The sequence below is a fragment of the Eriocheir sinensis genome, chromosome 11, assembly GCF_024679095.1.
Source record: "Eriocheir sinensis breed Jianghai 21 chromosome 11, ASM2467909v1, whole genome shotgun sequence".
In the NCBI taxonomy this organism is placed as follows: domain Eukaryota; kingdom Metazoa; phylum Arthropoda; class Malacostraca; order Decapoda; family Varunidae; genus Eriocheir; species Eriocheir sinensis.
The window spans coordinates 15,433,504-15,446,357 of NC_066519.1; the positions used below are offsets into that span (position 1 = coordinate 15,433,504).

Genomic DNA, 12,854 nt, shown 5'->3' on the forward strand with positions numbered 1-12,854 from the left:
TGCTATTACTGCATAACATCATTTCCCTAATAACATTTGTTTTGGTGAACAAGAAAGAAGGACAAAGGAACAAGTGCTCAGCGTCTCGGCGTGAGGGGAGCCTGGCGCCGGGTGAGTCAGCAGTCATACAATTGGTGGAACAATCGGTGGCTGCCGCGGCCTGTCAAAACGGTCAAAACAAGGGGTACTTTCAGGCACACAATGGCCTCCGCTGCCCGCTGGTGCCTCACGCGGGGTATATAACATGGGCGCGGCGTTTCCAGCCCTGCGGTGCGCCTCACAGCTGCTCACGACACGCCACTTTTCCTCTCGGCGCCTCCTCCACTTTACCTTAAATTAGTTTCCTTTCTTTGACTTTCTTTGGAATACACCGTCTTCCTCCGCCTTTCCTTTCCTCGGCCGTCGCTTGAAGTGCACCGTCAAAGTCCTGTTCTCTGTCCCTTGCCACCTTTCAACTTTTCTTCATTCTTCAACGAGGATGTCCCTGCCTTCCGTCCTTCTGCTAGTGAGATGCCCTCCCCTCATGCACACATGCACACACTAAATATATATAGTAGGACTGTTGTAAATATTTGAACATGGGACAAATGGTCATAACAATTCTTCTGCACCCCACCACACCTTTAATCACCTTCCTTCCAGATGCTGCTGACGGCCACAGCCACGAGGGCCCACGACTGCAGCTTCTCCGTGGACTGTGCCAACCTGTTAGACTCCATGAACACTGTGTGCCGCTCCTACAAGCAGCACCCCGGTTACAGGAGGACTCGAGGTGTGTGTGTGTGTGGGAGGGGGGGGGGGGCCGTATTTTTTATTACAGTAGCGTTATATAAAACTACACCACACAAAACCTGATGAATTTAGAAGATAGCAACATTCTCCATTGTTACCATATGAGAGTGACTGCTTTTTACTATTACATAACTTTTGTATTTTCATATCCAATCTTGTTTATATATATATATATATATATATATATATATATATATAGAGAGAGAGAGAGAGAGAGAGAGAGAGAGAGAGAGAGAGAGAGAGAGAGAGATATATATATATATATATATATATATATATATATATATATATATATATATATATATATATATATGTAAAAGATTTTTAAGTCTTATATATTACTTTCACGGAAGCACTCACAAGGCAAACATGATAATATATAAAAACACATCGTTTCCAGACACTCTTTCAGTGGGAGTGATTGGGAACACCTCGTCCGCCCCCGCCTACACAGCCCTCCAGCCCCCCGCAGCAGCCGTCGAGGTGAGTGAGTGAGTGTGTGTGTGTGTGTGTGTGTGTGTGTGTGTGTGTGTGTGTGTGTGTGTGTGTGTGTGTGTGTGTGAACGATCTTTATTAGTTTCCATTTATCTTTCAAACTCATGTTATTTTCAAAAGATATTGGTTTTGGAAAAGTGAAAGGGCAAGCATTTAAGTGTGTATGTATTAATGTACTTGTGTAAGTATGCATGTAGTCTCTTTTGCATGTTGGATTTGTATTAGTTTTCTTCTTCATAGTTATGTTATTTGATTTCGAATGTGATTAGAAAACTGAAAATCTACCTCATTGAACACTCTTGATTTTGTATATGACTCAAGTTAGAAATTCTTAGTGACTCCACGACTTCAATGCTCTGTGACTCCCGATGTGCAGATGTTAGACGAGGAGAATCCGATGCTACCGCCACAGGTCGCCGCCAGGGTCTTCCAGATGGATCGGGTTGGGGGAAGATTCCGCAGGTCTGAGCGCACTGTTGACGCCTACACTCAGTGCTGTGTCGAAAACTGCACGTTGCATGAGGTGGCTGGCTACTGCGAAACCTTCCAGCCAGAGTATCAGTTCCTGGCCACCGGAAATCCTTGCGCATAAACGTCACCTCTCTGTCCGACCCAGCCTGAGGAAGTGACCCCGCTACTGCGTCCACCAAGATAAATTGTTAAAGTCAATAGGTCAACAGGAGGTCAACTCAGAAATCCATAAAATCAGAAGTTCTTGTGCATAAATGTCACCCATATATTCGACCCAGCCTGAAGAAGTGTCCCCGCTGCTGTGTCCACCAAGAGAAATTGTTAAAGTCGTTTGGTCAACAGAAGGTTAAGTCGGCAAACCCATGAAGGAAATCCATATAATTAGAAGTTCTTGTGCTTACACGTTTCCCATATGTCCGACCCAGCCTGAAAAAGTGATCCTGCTGCTGCTTCCACCAAGAAAAATTGTTAAACTCATTAGGTCCTCATGAGATTAAGACGGCAGTAAACTTAACCCATGATCAAAAAATCCATATAATCAGGAGTTCTTGTGTATAAACGACACCCATTACGCCCCCCCTCTCCCACACCCACCCAACCTAAACTGACTTCGCTGCATTAACAGTCTCAATTTCCTGCTGCGTACGACTTGAGCTCTTTCGAGGGACGTAGCAAGACAACTCTCCATCCGAAATTGACCTCTCTTTTCACCCCCCATTTTTACTTTCTAATTAGGATCAGTGATTAGCGGGCTTTTTTATTCATTCATTTATTTTGCCCTTGAGTTGCTTCCTTTACTGTAAAAATAAAATAAAATAAAGTTGTTCCGAGACACAGGTCATTTTTTAAATGCTTTGAAATGTTCACTTGTTCAGCGATGCATAAATCAAATTATTTCAAAGACAATTAAAGTGCAAATTAAATGACTGCCTTTCTTTACCTGCTGGAGGTGAGTTGGTTGGGTGAGGCGAGAGACAAAGACTGCACAAAACTATATCATTAATGTACGGTTTATAATTTACCTCTAGAATACTATGTGCAGATCTTCATGGGTCATCACGTCACCCTGTATTACCTCCTGCCGACAACTTAAACCCTTTCAAGAGGCGAGAGACAAAGACTGCACAAAACTATATCATTAATGTACGGTTTATGATTTACCTCTAGAATACTATTACACATTATCATTCAATCTTGATTTCAAGGTGAGATTAGTGAAGAGAAGCAGCATAAATATTACTTGAGTTGAAAGTTGACGTAAAAAAAAGAAAAGAAAACGAGATGCGCAAGAAGGAGCCATTTATTATCATCTTACTCTAGGGGCGAATAGTAACGTTCCACTTGACATAATACAAAGCAGGAGAGTAACATCGAAAGAGTATTCATTGTATATTCCTCTCAAAGACCCAACTGCCCTCTGTGGTCCATCTCACTGTCTTTAACACTGACTTATCATTCCTTGCTCCTTCCTTTACTTGAAAGTTTTCCCTTCCCAGGCACAGACAGTCTAGTGTATTTCAGAGAGGCCTTCATGGCCGGATGTATTGCTTTCTCCCATTTAGACTTAAAATCCCTTGTTTAATCTTTGTTCTAATCTAAAGTATCAGTTTACGCTCAGGTTTTTTGAGTGACCTTCATGGTGACAGTTTTCTTCCTCTCTATCAGTCTCCTGATGAAGACGTGAGCAACGAGTCCAAGGTAAACTAAGAATTCGCAGACGACAAGGACGGAGCAGCCGAAGAAGAGGCCGCTGTAGCCCCCCAGGTTGCCTGCGGACGAAGGAGATGGGCGGGTGAGTACAGAGAGAACCTTTATAGTCCTCATCAGCTATGGTTAGTCCACTGCAGGATAGAGACCTTACCAACGCTCTCCACCTCTCTCTGATGTCAGTACTCTCCATCTTGTTCCAAATTAGTCTTTCCACTCGGTCTGCTATAACTTCTACAACTCCTTCATGTCACTCTGTTACATCAATCGTCCTTCAGCTATCATTTCTACCCATAATATTTTTAGTAGTATCTAACTCTTACTTCCATCAAACTTTTTGGTAGTTTGAGATATAAATAATTCAAATGGCGAGCGTCAGGCAGTACTCACATAGAAAGTTCAGGAGATCTTTGCGCCACATTTTGACTGAGGTGTAGCGAAGGTCAGGGTAGAACGCTGTTATTATGCCGAGGTCACTCCTGTAGATATCATCATTATTATTATTACTATCATCATTAGTATTAGTATTATCATTATTATTAGTATTAGTATTATTTAGGAGGGCCTCTTACCCGTCCGAGAGATTATAATAGTTCACAAGGTGGTTGTAGATCCTCGGCGGCACGGCCATGCGGCTCGTGGCGGAGGTGAAGTCGTGGCGCTCACACAGGTGCCCGCAGGAGAGCCGCGCTGCAACACAAGGGAAGGGGTGTTTGTTTCTTTGTTTTGTTATGTGCAGCTTAAGGTGTAGCTCAGGGGCGAAGAGAGAGAAAGGTTTTAGCGCAAATACGACACGGGAAATATGGTCTGCAGAGCCATGTGTGATTGTTATTCTGTAACGCCTGCTCGTGAAATAGTATGTGGATAACTGCGAATTTGTCGTAGTATGATAAAAGGATACACAGCAGTTCAGTACCAGTTATGGCTACTCTGTACAGCAATACAGCAATAACAAAACAAAATACTTATCGGTGCCGTGTTTGTGTGTTACCTGTGGAGAGGCACGACTCAATAGCCAGCCTGGTCCCGTCACCGGCACCGTCAGTCAGGTCAGCAGGCATCTTAGGCCCCAGCCCTCGGTGCAGCAGCCGCCGGCACTCCTGGTTGTCCTTCAGCATGCACGGCATTACCTCGTCTGGGGGAACGCGCCAGAGATAAGTTATACTGATATAAGCAAAAGAGGCGGCGGGTTACCTCAACAGTGCATGTGAGTCAAGTATGGCTTAGTGGTGGTCTTTGAGTGTGCTGGACCGCAGCCAGGCCGTCTGGGAAGGGAGCAGCGTGCGCCACGCCACAGGGGAGGGGGACTGCAACTTACCTCTTGGAAAGCTGAGGGAGTATAAGGTACAGTTGCAAAATTGGTCCAGGCAGGACCTCGTGGCGTAAAGGTCACAGTTTGGTTCCGTCTTAATGAAGTTTTGCAGACCCGGCTCGGGCTTCAGGTCAACGAGCGGCAGACACGGCTCCTCGTACAGGTCCACCATCGTCTTCATGCCCGTGTCCTGCACCTGCCGGTGGCGGGCCAGAGGTTTCTATTACTATATAATTGTCACCATCCTGGACAGTATCATCACAGCCCACCCTCCAGTAATTTTCACCATCATCTCAGAAACGGCAAGGTCAAAACACTGTTCGGTAACGAAGGCAAAGTCCATCACCACCAAAATTCAAACATTAAAGCCCCCCCCCCTCCCCCCCATTGCTGCCCGTGTGGGGGGCCGAGACTCACCACGGTGAGGGTGAGGGTGGCGAAGGAGTGGGTGCCAGGTTCCAGGATGGAGCCTTTACCCATCACCACTTGGGCGGGGTGGGTGTGGTTGCTGATGAACGTGGCCTGCAGCCCCACCTTGGTCGTGTGGGAGGGGTCCAGGATGCCAGGGTCCAGATCTGCCGCGAGAATCGCCAACATTACAGGACGTAGCGAAGGGGAAATTCGAGGCGACGGCACTTTAATACACAAGTCTTTAACCTTTATTTCTGTGAACGATTTTAAGTAGCGATGCAAGATAAAGTTTTTCGTGTGCCTTTGGGTGCATTTTTTTTTTTTTTTTTTTTTTTTTACTATCAAAGACAAATAATCTATTCTGCTTCATTCAATGTGCTGAAAATATATCATCACGCGGTGCACTGGGCTCGTTCACTGTTTTGAGACTTACCTGGCCAGTCGTCCCTTGTAATATTCAAGAACAAGGTGAGGCCCATGTTCTCCCCCTCGGAGGGCTGGGCGTCGATGTCGGAGGAAAGGTGCATGAAGCACAGCCCCGTCAGGGTGCGGACCGGCACGAAGGTCTTACAGCACTCCGAGGCGTTGTGCTCCAGGGTCCCGATGTTACACTGCAGCACCATCTCCTCACACCTTACCAGGGACGAGCACAGAGCGTTAGAGGACAGAGGGCCTCGCGCCTTACCAGTGTTCCGTTCATTCTTGCTCTCAAATTTGGCCAGACAGAAACAGAAACGGACACACACAGACAGCTACAAACATGCAAACACGGACATAAAAGGAAACAAGAAGCAGACAAACATAAGAAAGTCTGTGCAGTAAGTAGGTTGGCCTCACCCGTAGGAGATCGACTCAATGAGCTCCGGGAAGCTCATGCCGCGGTACTGGAGGTATTCGAGCAGCTCAGCGCGGCTCTCGATTTCAAACTCATCATCATTGAGCCCGAAGTCTTCCTCCGAGATCAAGGTGGAGCCGATGGAGACAATAAGGTAGTGCGTGAGGCGGCTGCTGACGCCCATCTCTAAAGAAAATGCGTGGTAGTAGTAGTAGTAGTAGTAGTAGTAGTAGTAGTAGTAGCAGCAGTAGTAGTAGTAGTAGTAGTAGTAGTAGTAGTAGTATCATCATCACTTACTAGTGCTCCTACTACATTTCTTTATCTACTTATCTATTATCAATTTGAAGGATAAATGACAGACTCAGGCCTCACCGTACAAAACTAAGCTCTCGTAACACAGTGATCCTATGCAGAGAACAGAAGAAAAAATAATTTGTCAGAAAGAATTTATCAACTTTAGCTCCAGATGTTCTTTTGTGTTGTTTTGTTTTGACGAAGGGTTGTTTTCTTTATGATACTATCTCTATTCTCTTCAGTGTGACGCAGTAGTTCAACAGCAATAAAAAAGACGTACCAACCTCAGATTAACTACAAGATTAGGCAAAAGTTTAAAATAAAGGAAATGGAATTATATCTTCGTAACTCATTCTTTAACAGCCTCTCACCGCCATTACTCTTATTCCCCTCCCCATTCTCTCCTCCTTCCTTCCTCCCAACCACGCATTCTCATCGTTCTTACCGGTCAGCTTTCGGCGGGAGAAATAGTCACGATTACATATCACAACGGAAGGTAACTGTAGCCCCGAGTCACCCTTGAGCTCCACTGACGTCTGTAAGGAGAGAAAACATCAAAACAAACACGGATCAGGAGTCCAGGACATAATTTTATAGTGTCGTATTCTTAACCCTATGCGCTCCGAGGGTGGCCAGATCTGGCCTCCTCTCTGGCACTTCCATCGAAACGATACACTTTTTTTTATTATCAAGTGCAAAAGAAAAACAGTCCTACAGAAAAACGCAGAAAATACCCTAGATTAACATGTGATATCAATAAGAAGCATATGAATCCTCGTTATTTTGTTACACACGAATATTTTGAGAAACCGACGGCAATCATTTTGAAACAGTCGATGCATTATGGAACACGTTGAAACGGCTGCCGACTGCCAGATGTCTATCGGCTCCAGTCCTCAGCAGTCAAGGAAAATCCCAGCCAAGGATGAAACGGCACTCTCCAAGGCCTTGACTCTCTCTCTCACCTCATCCCCGGAGACCAACGACTGACACGTGTCATCCCTAAATAGCCCCTCCCCCCCCTCTCTCTCTCTCTCTCTCTCTCTCTCTCTCTCTCTCTGTTTAGAATGATCACCAACCGTTGCTATCATCACTCATTTCTTTCTCTGTCTTGTCCCCAGTCTCCTTCCTTCCTTCTTCCCTCCTCTTCCATGTTCAGCCGTTAATCCCTCCCCTGCATCTGTCTGCTTTTGCGTCTGCACACACACACACACACACACACACACGTTAAAATATAAGTCATTCATATTGATAAAAGAATCAAAGCAGGCTCTCCATTAACAAATTTCCCCTTTATTATTCCAGATATTTCCAAACGAACATCATAACGAGAATTATTGTATTCTCTCTCTCTCTCTCTCTCTCTCTCTCTCTCTCTCTCTCTCTCTCTCTCTCTCTTGCTACGTACTTGTTGATTTGCATTCGAAACCTCCATGTTTTCGCGTTAGCGAGAGTTGGTTATACGCTCCATGCATAGCAAAGACGATATCGAGGAGGAGGAGGAGGAGGACGAGTTAGAAAAGGAGGAGGAGGAGGGAGGAGAAAAGATGGAGAGCGACAAGAAGACTGACAAGTGGAAAACGTCAAGGAAAATTAGAGGAAGGGAAATAAAAAAGCAAAGAAAGAAGCGAAGGAGGAAAGGGAAAAGAAAATGGAAAAGAAGGTTAAGAATAAATATATAAGTTGTTAGCGTTTGATGTTTATTTCCTTTGTGTGGAAAATAAATGCCTAATACTTTGCCTAATAGTTATGATGGTGATAAAAATAATGAAACGATGATATGATAATGATGGTATTCTACTGCTGCTACTACTCGTTAGCTCTCGTGTTTTAATGAGGAAGATGTCTTTCACACACACACACACACACACACACACACACATACAGAGAGAGAGAGAGAGGAGGGAGGGGGAGAGGGGCTATTTAGAGATGAAACGGTCAGTCGTTGGTCTCTTGGGATGAGCGGAGAGTGTGCGGCGTTGCAGATTCCTCCTTGGCTGGGAGTTTGGTGGGCGCATGAGGACTGTAGCCGATAGTACCATGAACCTAAAACAACACTAACTAGACCCGATTGAGCTCCCGTTTGGCCTTTGGAAATAGTTGATGTGGGAGGCTGAAGCGTCTGTGAATGTCGACCATGTACTCCTTCAGTCACCCTACCCTTCCACATGCACTATGAGCCGATTCCACAGTCCGCCACAGTGGCTTTGTATTCGCCCGAACCAAATTACTTAATCTTATACACACGACATTAGCCCGTATTTTTAAACGTATCGGCGCCTCAGTCCGCATACTTAGAAATCCTCTATTAAAAGTTGCTGGGATTTTCATGGACTGTTTTGTGATCCCAGTGATAGTTTTACACGACTTCTGCATCTTGAACGGGACAGTCACCCATGAAAACCCTGTTAATCTTTTCCATGGCCTTGGGAAATAGTCGTAATTTTCCTTGACGTTTTCCTCTTGTCAGTCTTCTTGTCGCTCTCCTTTTTTTTTTTTTTTTTTTTTTTTTTATTTATTTATTTTTTTTTACAACAAAGGCAGCTCAAGGTCACAAAAAAACAACAAATAAAAAAAAGACCGCTAATCGCTGCTCCCATAAAAGAATCAGAAGAGGCGGCCAAAAGCAAGGTCAAACTCGGGAGGAGGTGTCCTGATATTCTCCTCTTGAAAGGTACCTCCTCCTCCTCCTCCTCCTCCTCCTCCTCCTCCTCCTCCTCCTCCTCCTCAATATCTTCGTTGTTATGCATGGAGCGTATAACCAACTCTCGCTAACACGAAAACATAGAAGTGTCGAATGCAAATCAACAATTAGCAAGAGAGAGAGAGAGAGAATATGGACCATCGTCGCAAAACACTATATGAAAAACTACCTTACTTTCATTCATGTTTACCTGTGACTGGATTTCCCTGGAGATGAAGTCCTGCAACATCACCGAGGCCACGTAGAAGAGGCAGGAGACCATCGTGGTGAGGAGCATCAGAAATAACAGGCCCAGGAAGTTGTGGCGGTTGTTCCACGTGTGTCCGACCCCGTGACAGTTGGACTCATTGCACATCAAGTCCGTCACCCCGAACAGGGTCCGTATTTTAAGGAAGTCCTATTGTGAGAAGGAACGAATCCGAGGTTATTTTTCTTTCCCTGACTCGTTTATCCAGAACAAAAATATATAGCTTCTACTTTTTCTCCTTCTTTTTCTTCTTTCTCTTCTTCTCCTTCTTTATCTTCTTCGTTTACTGTCCATCTTTTTCCCATTCTTGTGGTCGGACTTGCGATGATCTCTATTTCTAACACTTAGGTTAGTGATTAAATAAATATACAGGAAGAAGACCCTCGTGTAGTTATTCAGGTTTTGGTTTTCCCTTTTTGATAATCCTTCCACAGTCGTGCTAAAGGAATGTTCAAAAGTTTAAAAAGTTACTTATTACATTACTCCGTTACAGGGGACTGATCGGGAAGGGAGCAGAAGAGGGAGGAGGCCAGGAAACAGCCTTTGGTTGTAAAAAAATATATAAAAATAATAAATTCAAATAGGGAAGAAGCATATGAAGAATGTCTTAAGGTGTAAAAATTAGTTTAAGATGAATATGAATAAGAAAGGAGCATAACAATAAGTCGATAAACAGTTTTTGGTCATTCGAGATAAAAGATAAATGGGAACAGGAAAGCAGAATAGAAAAGGGAATGAGAAGGGAAGTCGATAAGCAGTTTTTGGTCATATAAGTTGAAGATAAGTGAGAATAGGAAAGCATAATGGGCAAGGGATATAAAAAGGGGAAGTCGATCGACAGTTTTTGGTTATTTGAGTTGACCTGCGAATAGGAAGACAGTATAGGAAGGAGAGTCGATGATAATATAACTTACACTCTTTACTTACATACCTTATCGCGTCTGAAACTTATGACGCTGATGGATGGCCGCGGCATGTCGACCTGGAACAAAGGCCATCATTAGAGGAGATAATGGTTCATGTCATTAATTAATTTAGGAGTTTGTTTAGCTGTCAATAATCATCATCTTCATTTTTTTTGTTTTTATATTTATTTATTTATTTATTTTTCGTTAATGTAAGAGTTTATTTACCCGTTAGTAATCACCATCTTCATTGGAAAGTTTTTAATTTGCTTTTTATTTTCTCTTTTTTTTATTTAAGTGATGTGTAATTTGACTATATCTAAATAACCATTACATTCACTAACAAGTTGTATCAGTGTGTTTTTATTTCTATTCCCCTATTAAATTATTTATATGGATACTAAAATTTAATAGTGTCCATTGTTTGTTTGTTTCTTTATTTCACAGCAAGGGAGGCAGCTCAAGGGCAAAAAAAAAAAAAAAAAAAAAGCCCACTGAGACATTGCTCTGGCATAAGAAAACAGAACAAGAGGCCAGAGTGAAGGTCAATTCCGGATTTGTCTTTACTTATCCAAACATGCAATACCTCATTCATTTCTCCTAGTGTGACCTTGGCATTTTCTCTCTCTCTCTCTCTCTCTCTCTCTCTCTCTCTCTCTCTCTCTCTCTCTCTCTCTCTCTCTCTCTCTCTCCTGCAGCATATTACCACACTAGTAATGTAAGCAGTGAACCCTAATGTGAGTAATCAAATTCTTACTAACTATTTTGAGGATTATATATTGCAGGAGGCTCTCTCCCTCACCACCTTCCCCTCCCTCAGACTGTTCTCTCTCTCTCTCTCTCTCTCTCTCTCTCTCTCTCTCTCTCTCTCTCTCTCTCTCTCTCTCTCTCTCTCTCTCTCTCTCTCTCTCTCTCTTGCAGCATATTACCACACTAATAATTAAGTAATCCAGCAATTGTTACTGTTGCACCCAACCACAACTCAATGAGGTATTACTAAACGCCGTGGACGGCCTGAACCATTGCCGTCTGGATTATAGAGGCCTGACAGCTTGCTGGATTCTTTGCTGACGAGTCATCCAAATAAAGGCGCGTGTGTCCCGCGCTTATGTCCTCCTTCTCAACACTTCTATACTTGACACCATGCACATAGTCACTTCCCCATTTATTAACAAACCCGGAAGGGAGGATGAATGGCTGGGTGACCATGGCCCAAACTCTCCCGACTGAAATCGAACCTTGACACGTGGATCCTAGCTATACATGCCATCCAGTGAAGTGCTGTTATTAGAGCGTCAAAAAAGATGAGAAAAAGGGCAGTCGTGAAAACTTAAGACGCACGCTAACACTATGGAGGTCACTGTCACGCCTCCAGTTAGTGACGGTTCGTGGACGCAATGAGCGGCTCTCGTCTGTGTGGGGTTTATGGGGCAGTTCACTGAAGAAGGTGTGGACGCTTCTCGTTGGAACAAGCTATTCGCCCTCCTCAGGCAATTAGAGGTTTAATAATTCATGGGGGTTGCCAGCAGGGTTCAGTACGTTACGTGAGTTGACCCGACATTTGGAGAGCACACAATGCAGAATGACATTGCCTCATAGGAAGTGCTGGTGTTGCCTCGGATATATTAGATTGTCTGCGAGCGTGGAAAGTAATGTTTATAAAGGGACAGTCACAAGATGTAGGTTGGCTGGTGTGTTTCTAGACGATTTGTTATCTGACAGCTCCATCTGACTGTGTACTTAGAGGTGTCAACTTCCTTTATTTACAAACCTCCCGTCTCCATTTCAGCAAGAAATATTTGAGTGACCCTTATGATAGAGGCTTTTCTTTTCTAAACATGTATCTTATGGAATGAAAGTGGAAACATGTGCTCTCTTATCTATCTATATATTTATCTATCTATCTATCAACTTATCTATCTATTCATTTATCTAAATAGACAGAGGCAGACAGATATTTAGATAAGTAGATAGATAGATAGATAGATCAATAGATTGATCGATAAATAGATAGAGGGATATATGGCGTTAGACTGACTAGTCATCCTCGTTCCTGTCTTGAGCATGCATTGCGTCAGAGAAAACACACCAAGGTTACTGCATTTCCTTCTTTTGCAACTTTTCATTAAGTTTTCGTGTCAGCAACATCCGACGATTTTTTTTTTCTGCCTCGGTTCTCTTCCTCCGTATAAGCACCTTGATGGAAATGTACCCGAGAGGAGTATAGTTCCTGCATTGCGTAAACAGACAACTAAACGCTGGCTTTATAAAGGTGGAGAAAAATTAAGAGCTGATGGCTGTTCCGCTGCTCTAAGACGGGCAAAACCAATGTGTTGCCGGGGTGCACCAGAGGACACCTGTTTACACCGGCCTCTTGTCCTCGTCACGCGGACCGTCATCGTCAGTCTTCTTGACTCAGTAACTCAATAAAGTTACATCACCTGGAGTTCTTATATTAGTCAAGAAGACCAGTTTTGAGCCTTAAAGTAGCTTTCATTACGCATGACTTGAATAGGCGCACCTAATATCATCAAATGTGGGGTACACACTTGGCGGAGGGACCGTTTTTTGGGGCGCCATTAAAGGTAATGGGCTAAAGAGTAGCTTTGCCAGATATTTTGTTTTTTTTATTTATTAATGATCCACGAGACATCCTAGAGTTAAATCAAAGTAGGTGCTTA

The 12,854-nt window shown here is 43.7% G+C and overlaps 3 protein-coding genes across 4 annotated transcripts in view; 2 read left to right on the forward strand and 1 right to left on the reverse strand.

Moving 5' to 3' along the window:
• Positions 1-249: 249 nt before the first annotated feature.
• LOC126996938 (uncharacterized) overlaps positions 250-12,854 on the forward strand; it is a 26,692-nt gene continuing 14,087 nt past the window's right edge. Inside the window, exons 1-4 of one of the 2 annotated variants that reach the window (XR_007751760.1) lie at positions 250-505; positions 643-772; positions 1,193-1,275; positions 1,664-1,959. Coding sequence is in view for 1 of the 2 variants with exons in the window: in XM_050857885.1 (XP_050713842.1) it covers positions 479-505; positions 643-772; positions 1,193-1,275; positions 1,664-1,879 (456 nt within the window). In the remaining variant the exon portion in view is untranslated. Of the gene's footprint in view, positions 506-642; positions 773-1,192; positions 1,276-1,663; positions 2,682-12,854 lie in introns of those variants that run through there. The other variant, XM_050857885.1, reaches the window with a different exon arrangement.
• LOC126996937 (sodium channel protein Nach-like) overlaps positions 2,527-12,854 on the reverse strand; it is an 11,988-nt gene continuing 1,660 nt past the window's right edge. The window contains exons 2-12 of the mRNA XM_050857884.1: positions 10,200-10,250; positions 9,212-9,418; positions 6,763-6,853; positions 6,026-6,209; positions 5,622-5,821; positions 5,195-5,352; positions 4,784-4,973; positions 4,457-4,600; positions 4,038-4,155; positions 3,856-3,944; positions 2,527-3,527 (exon numbers count right to left, since the gene is read on the reverse strand). Coding sequence (XP_050713841.1) covers positions 3,373-3,527; positions 3,856-3,944; positions 4,038-4,155; positions 4,457-4,600; positions 4,784-4,973; positions 5,195-5,352; positions 5,622-5,821; positions 6,026-6,209; positions 6,763-6,853; positions 9,212-9,418; positions 10,200-10,250 — 1,587 coding nt within the window. The 3' untranslated portion in view covers positions 2,527-3,372. The remainder of the gene's footprint in view (positions 3,528-3,855; positions 3,945-4,037; positions 4,156-4,456; positions 4,601-4,783; positions 4,974-5,194; positions 5,353-5,621; positions 5,822-6,025; positions 6,210-6,762; positions 6,854-9,211; positions 9,419-10,199; positions 10,251-12,854) is intronic.
• LOC126996934 (phospholipase D2-like) overlaps positions 3,461-12,854 on the forward strand; it is an 87,103-nt gene continuing 77,709 nt past the window's right edge. Inside the window, exon 1 of the mRNA XM_050857879.1 lies at positions 3,461-3,550. The gene's annotated coding sequence lies outside the window, so the exon portion shown is untranslated. The remainder of the gene's footprint in view (positions 3,551-12,854) is intronic.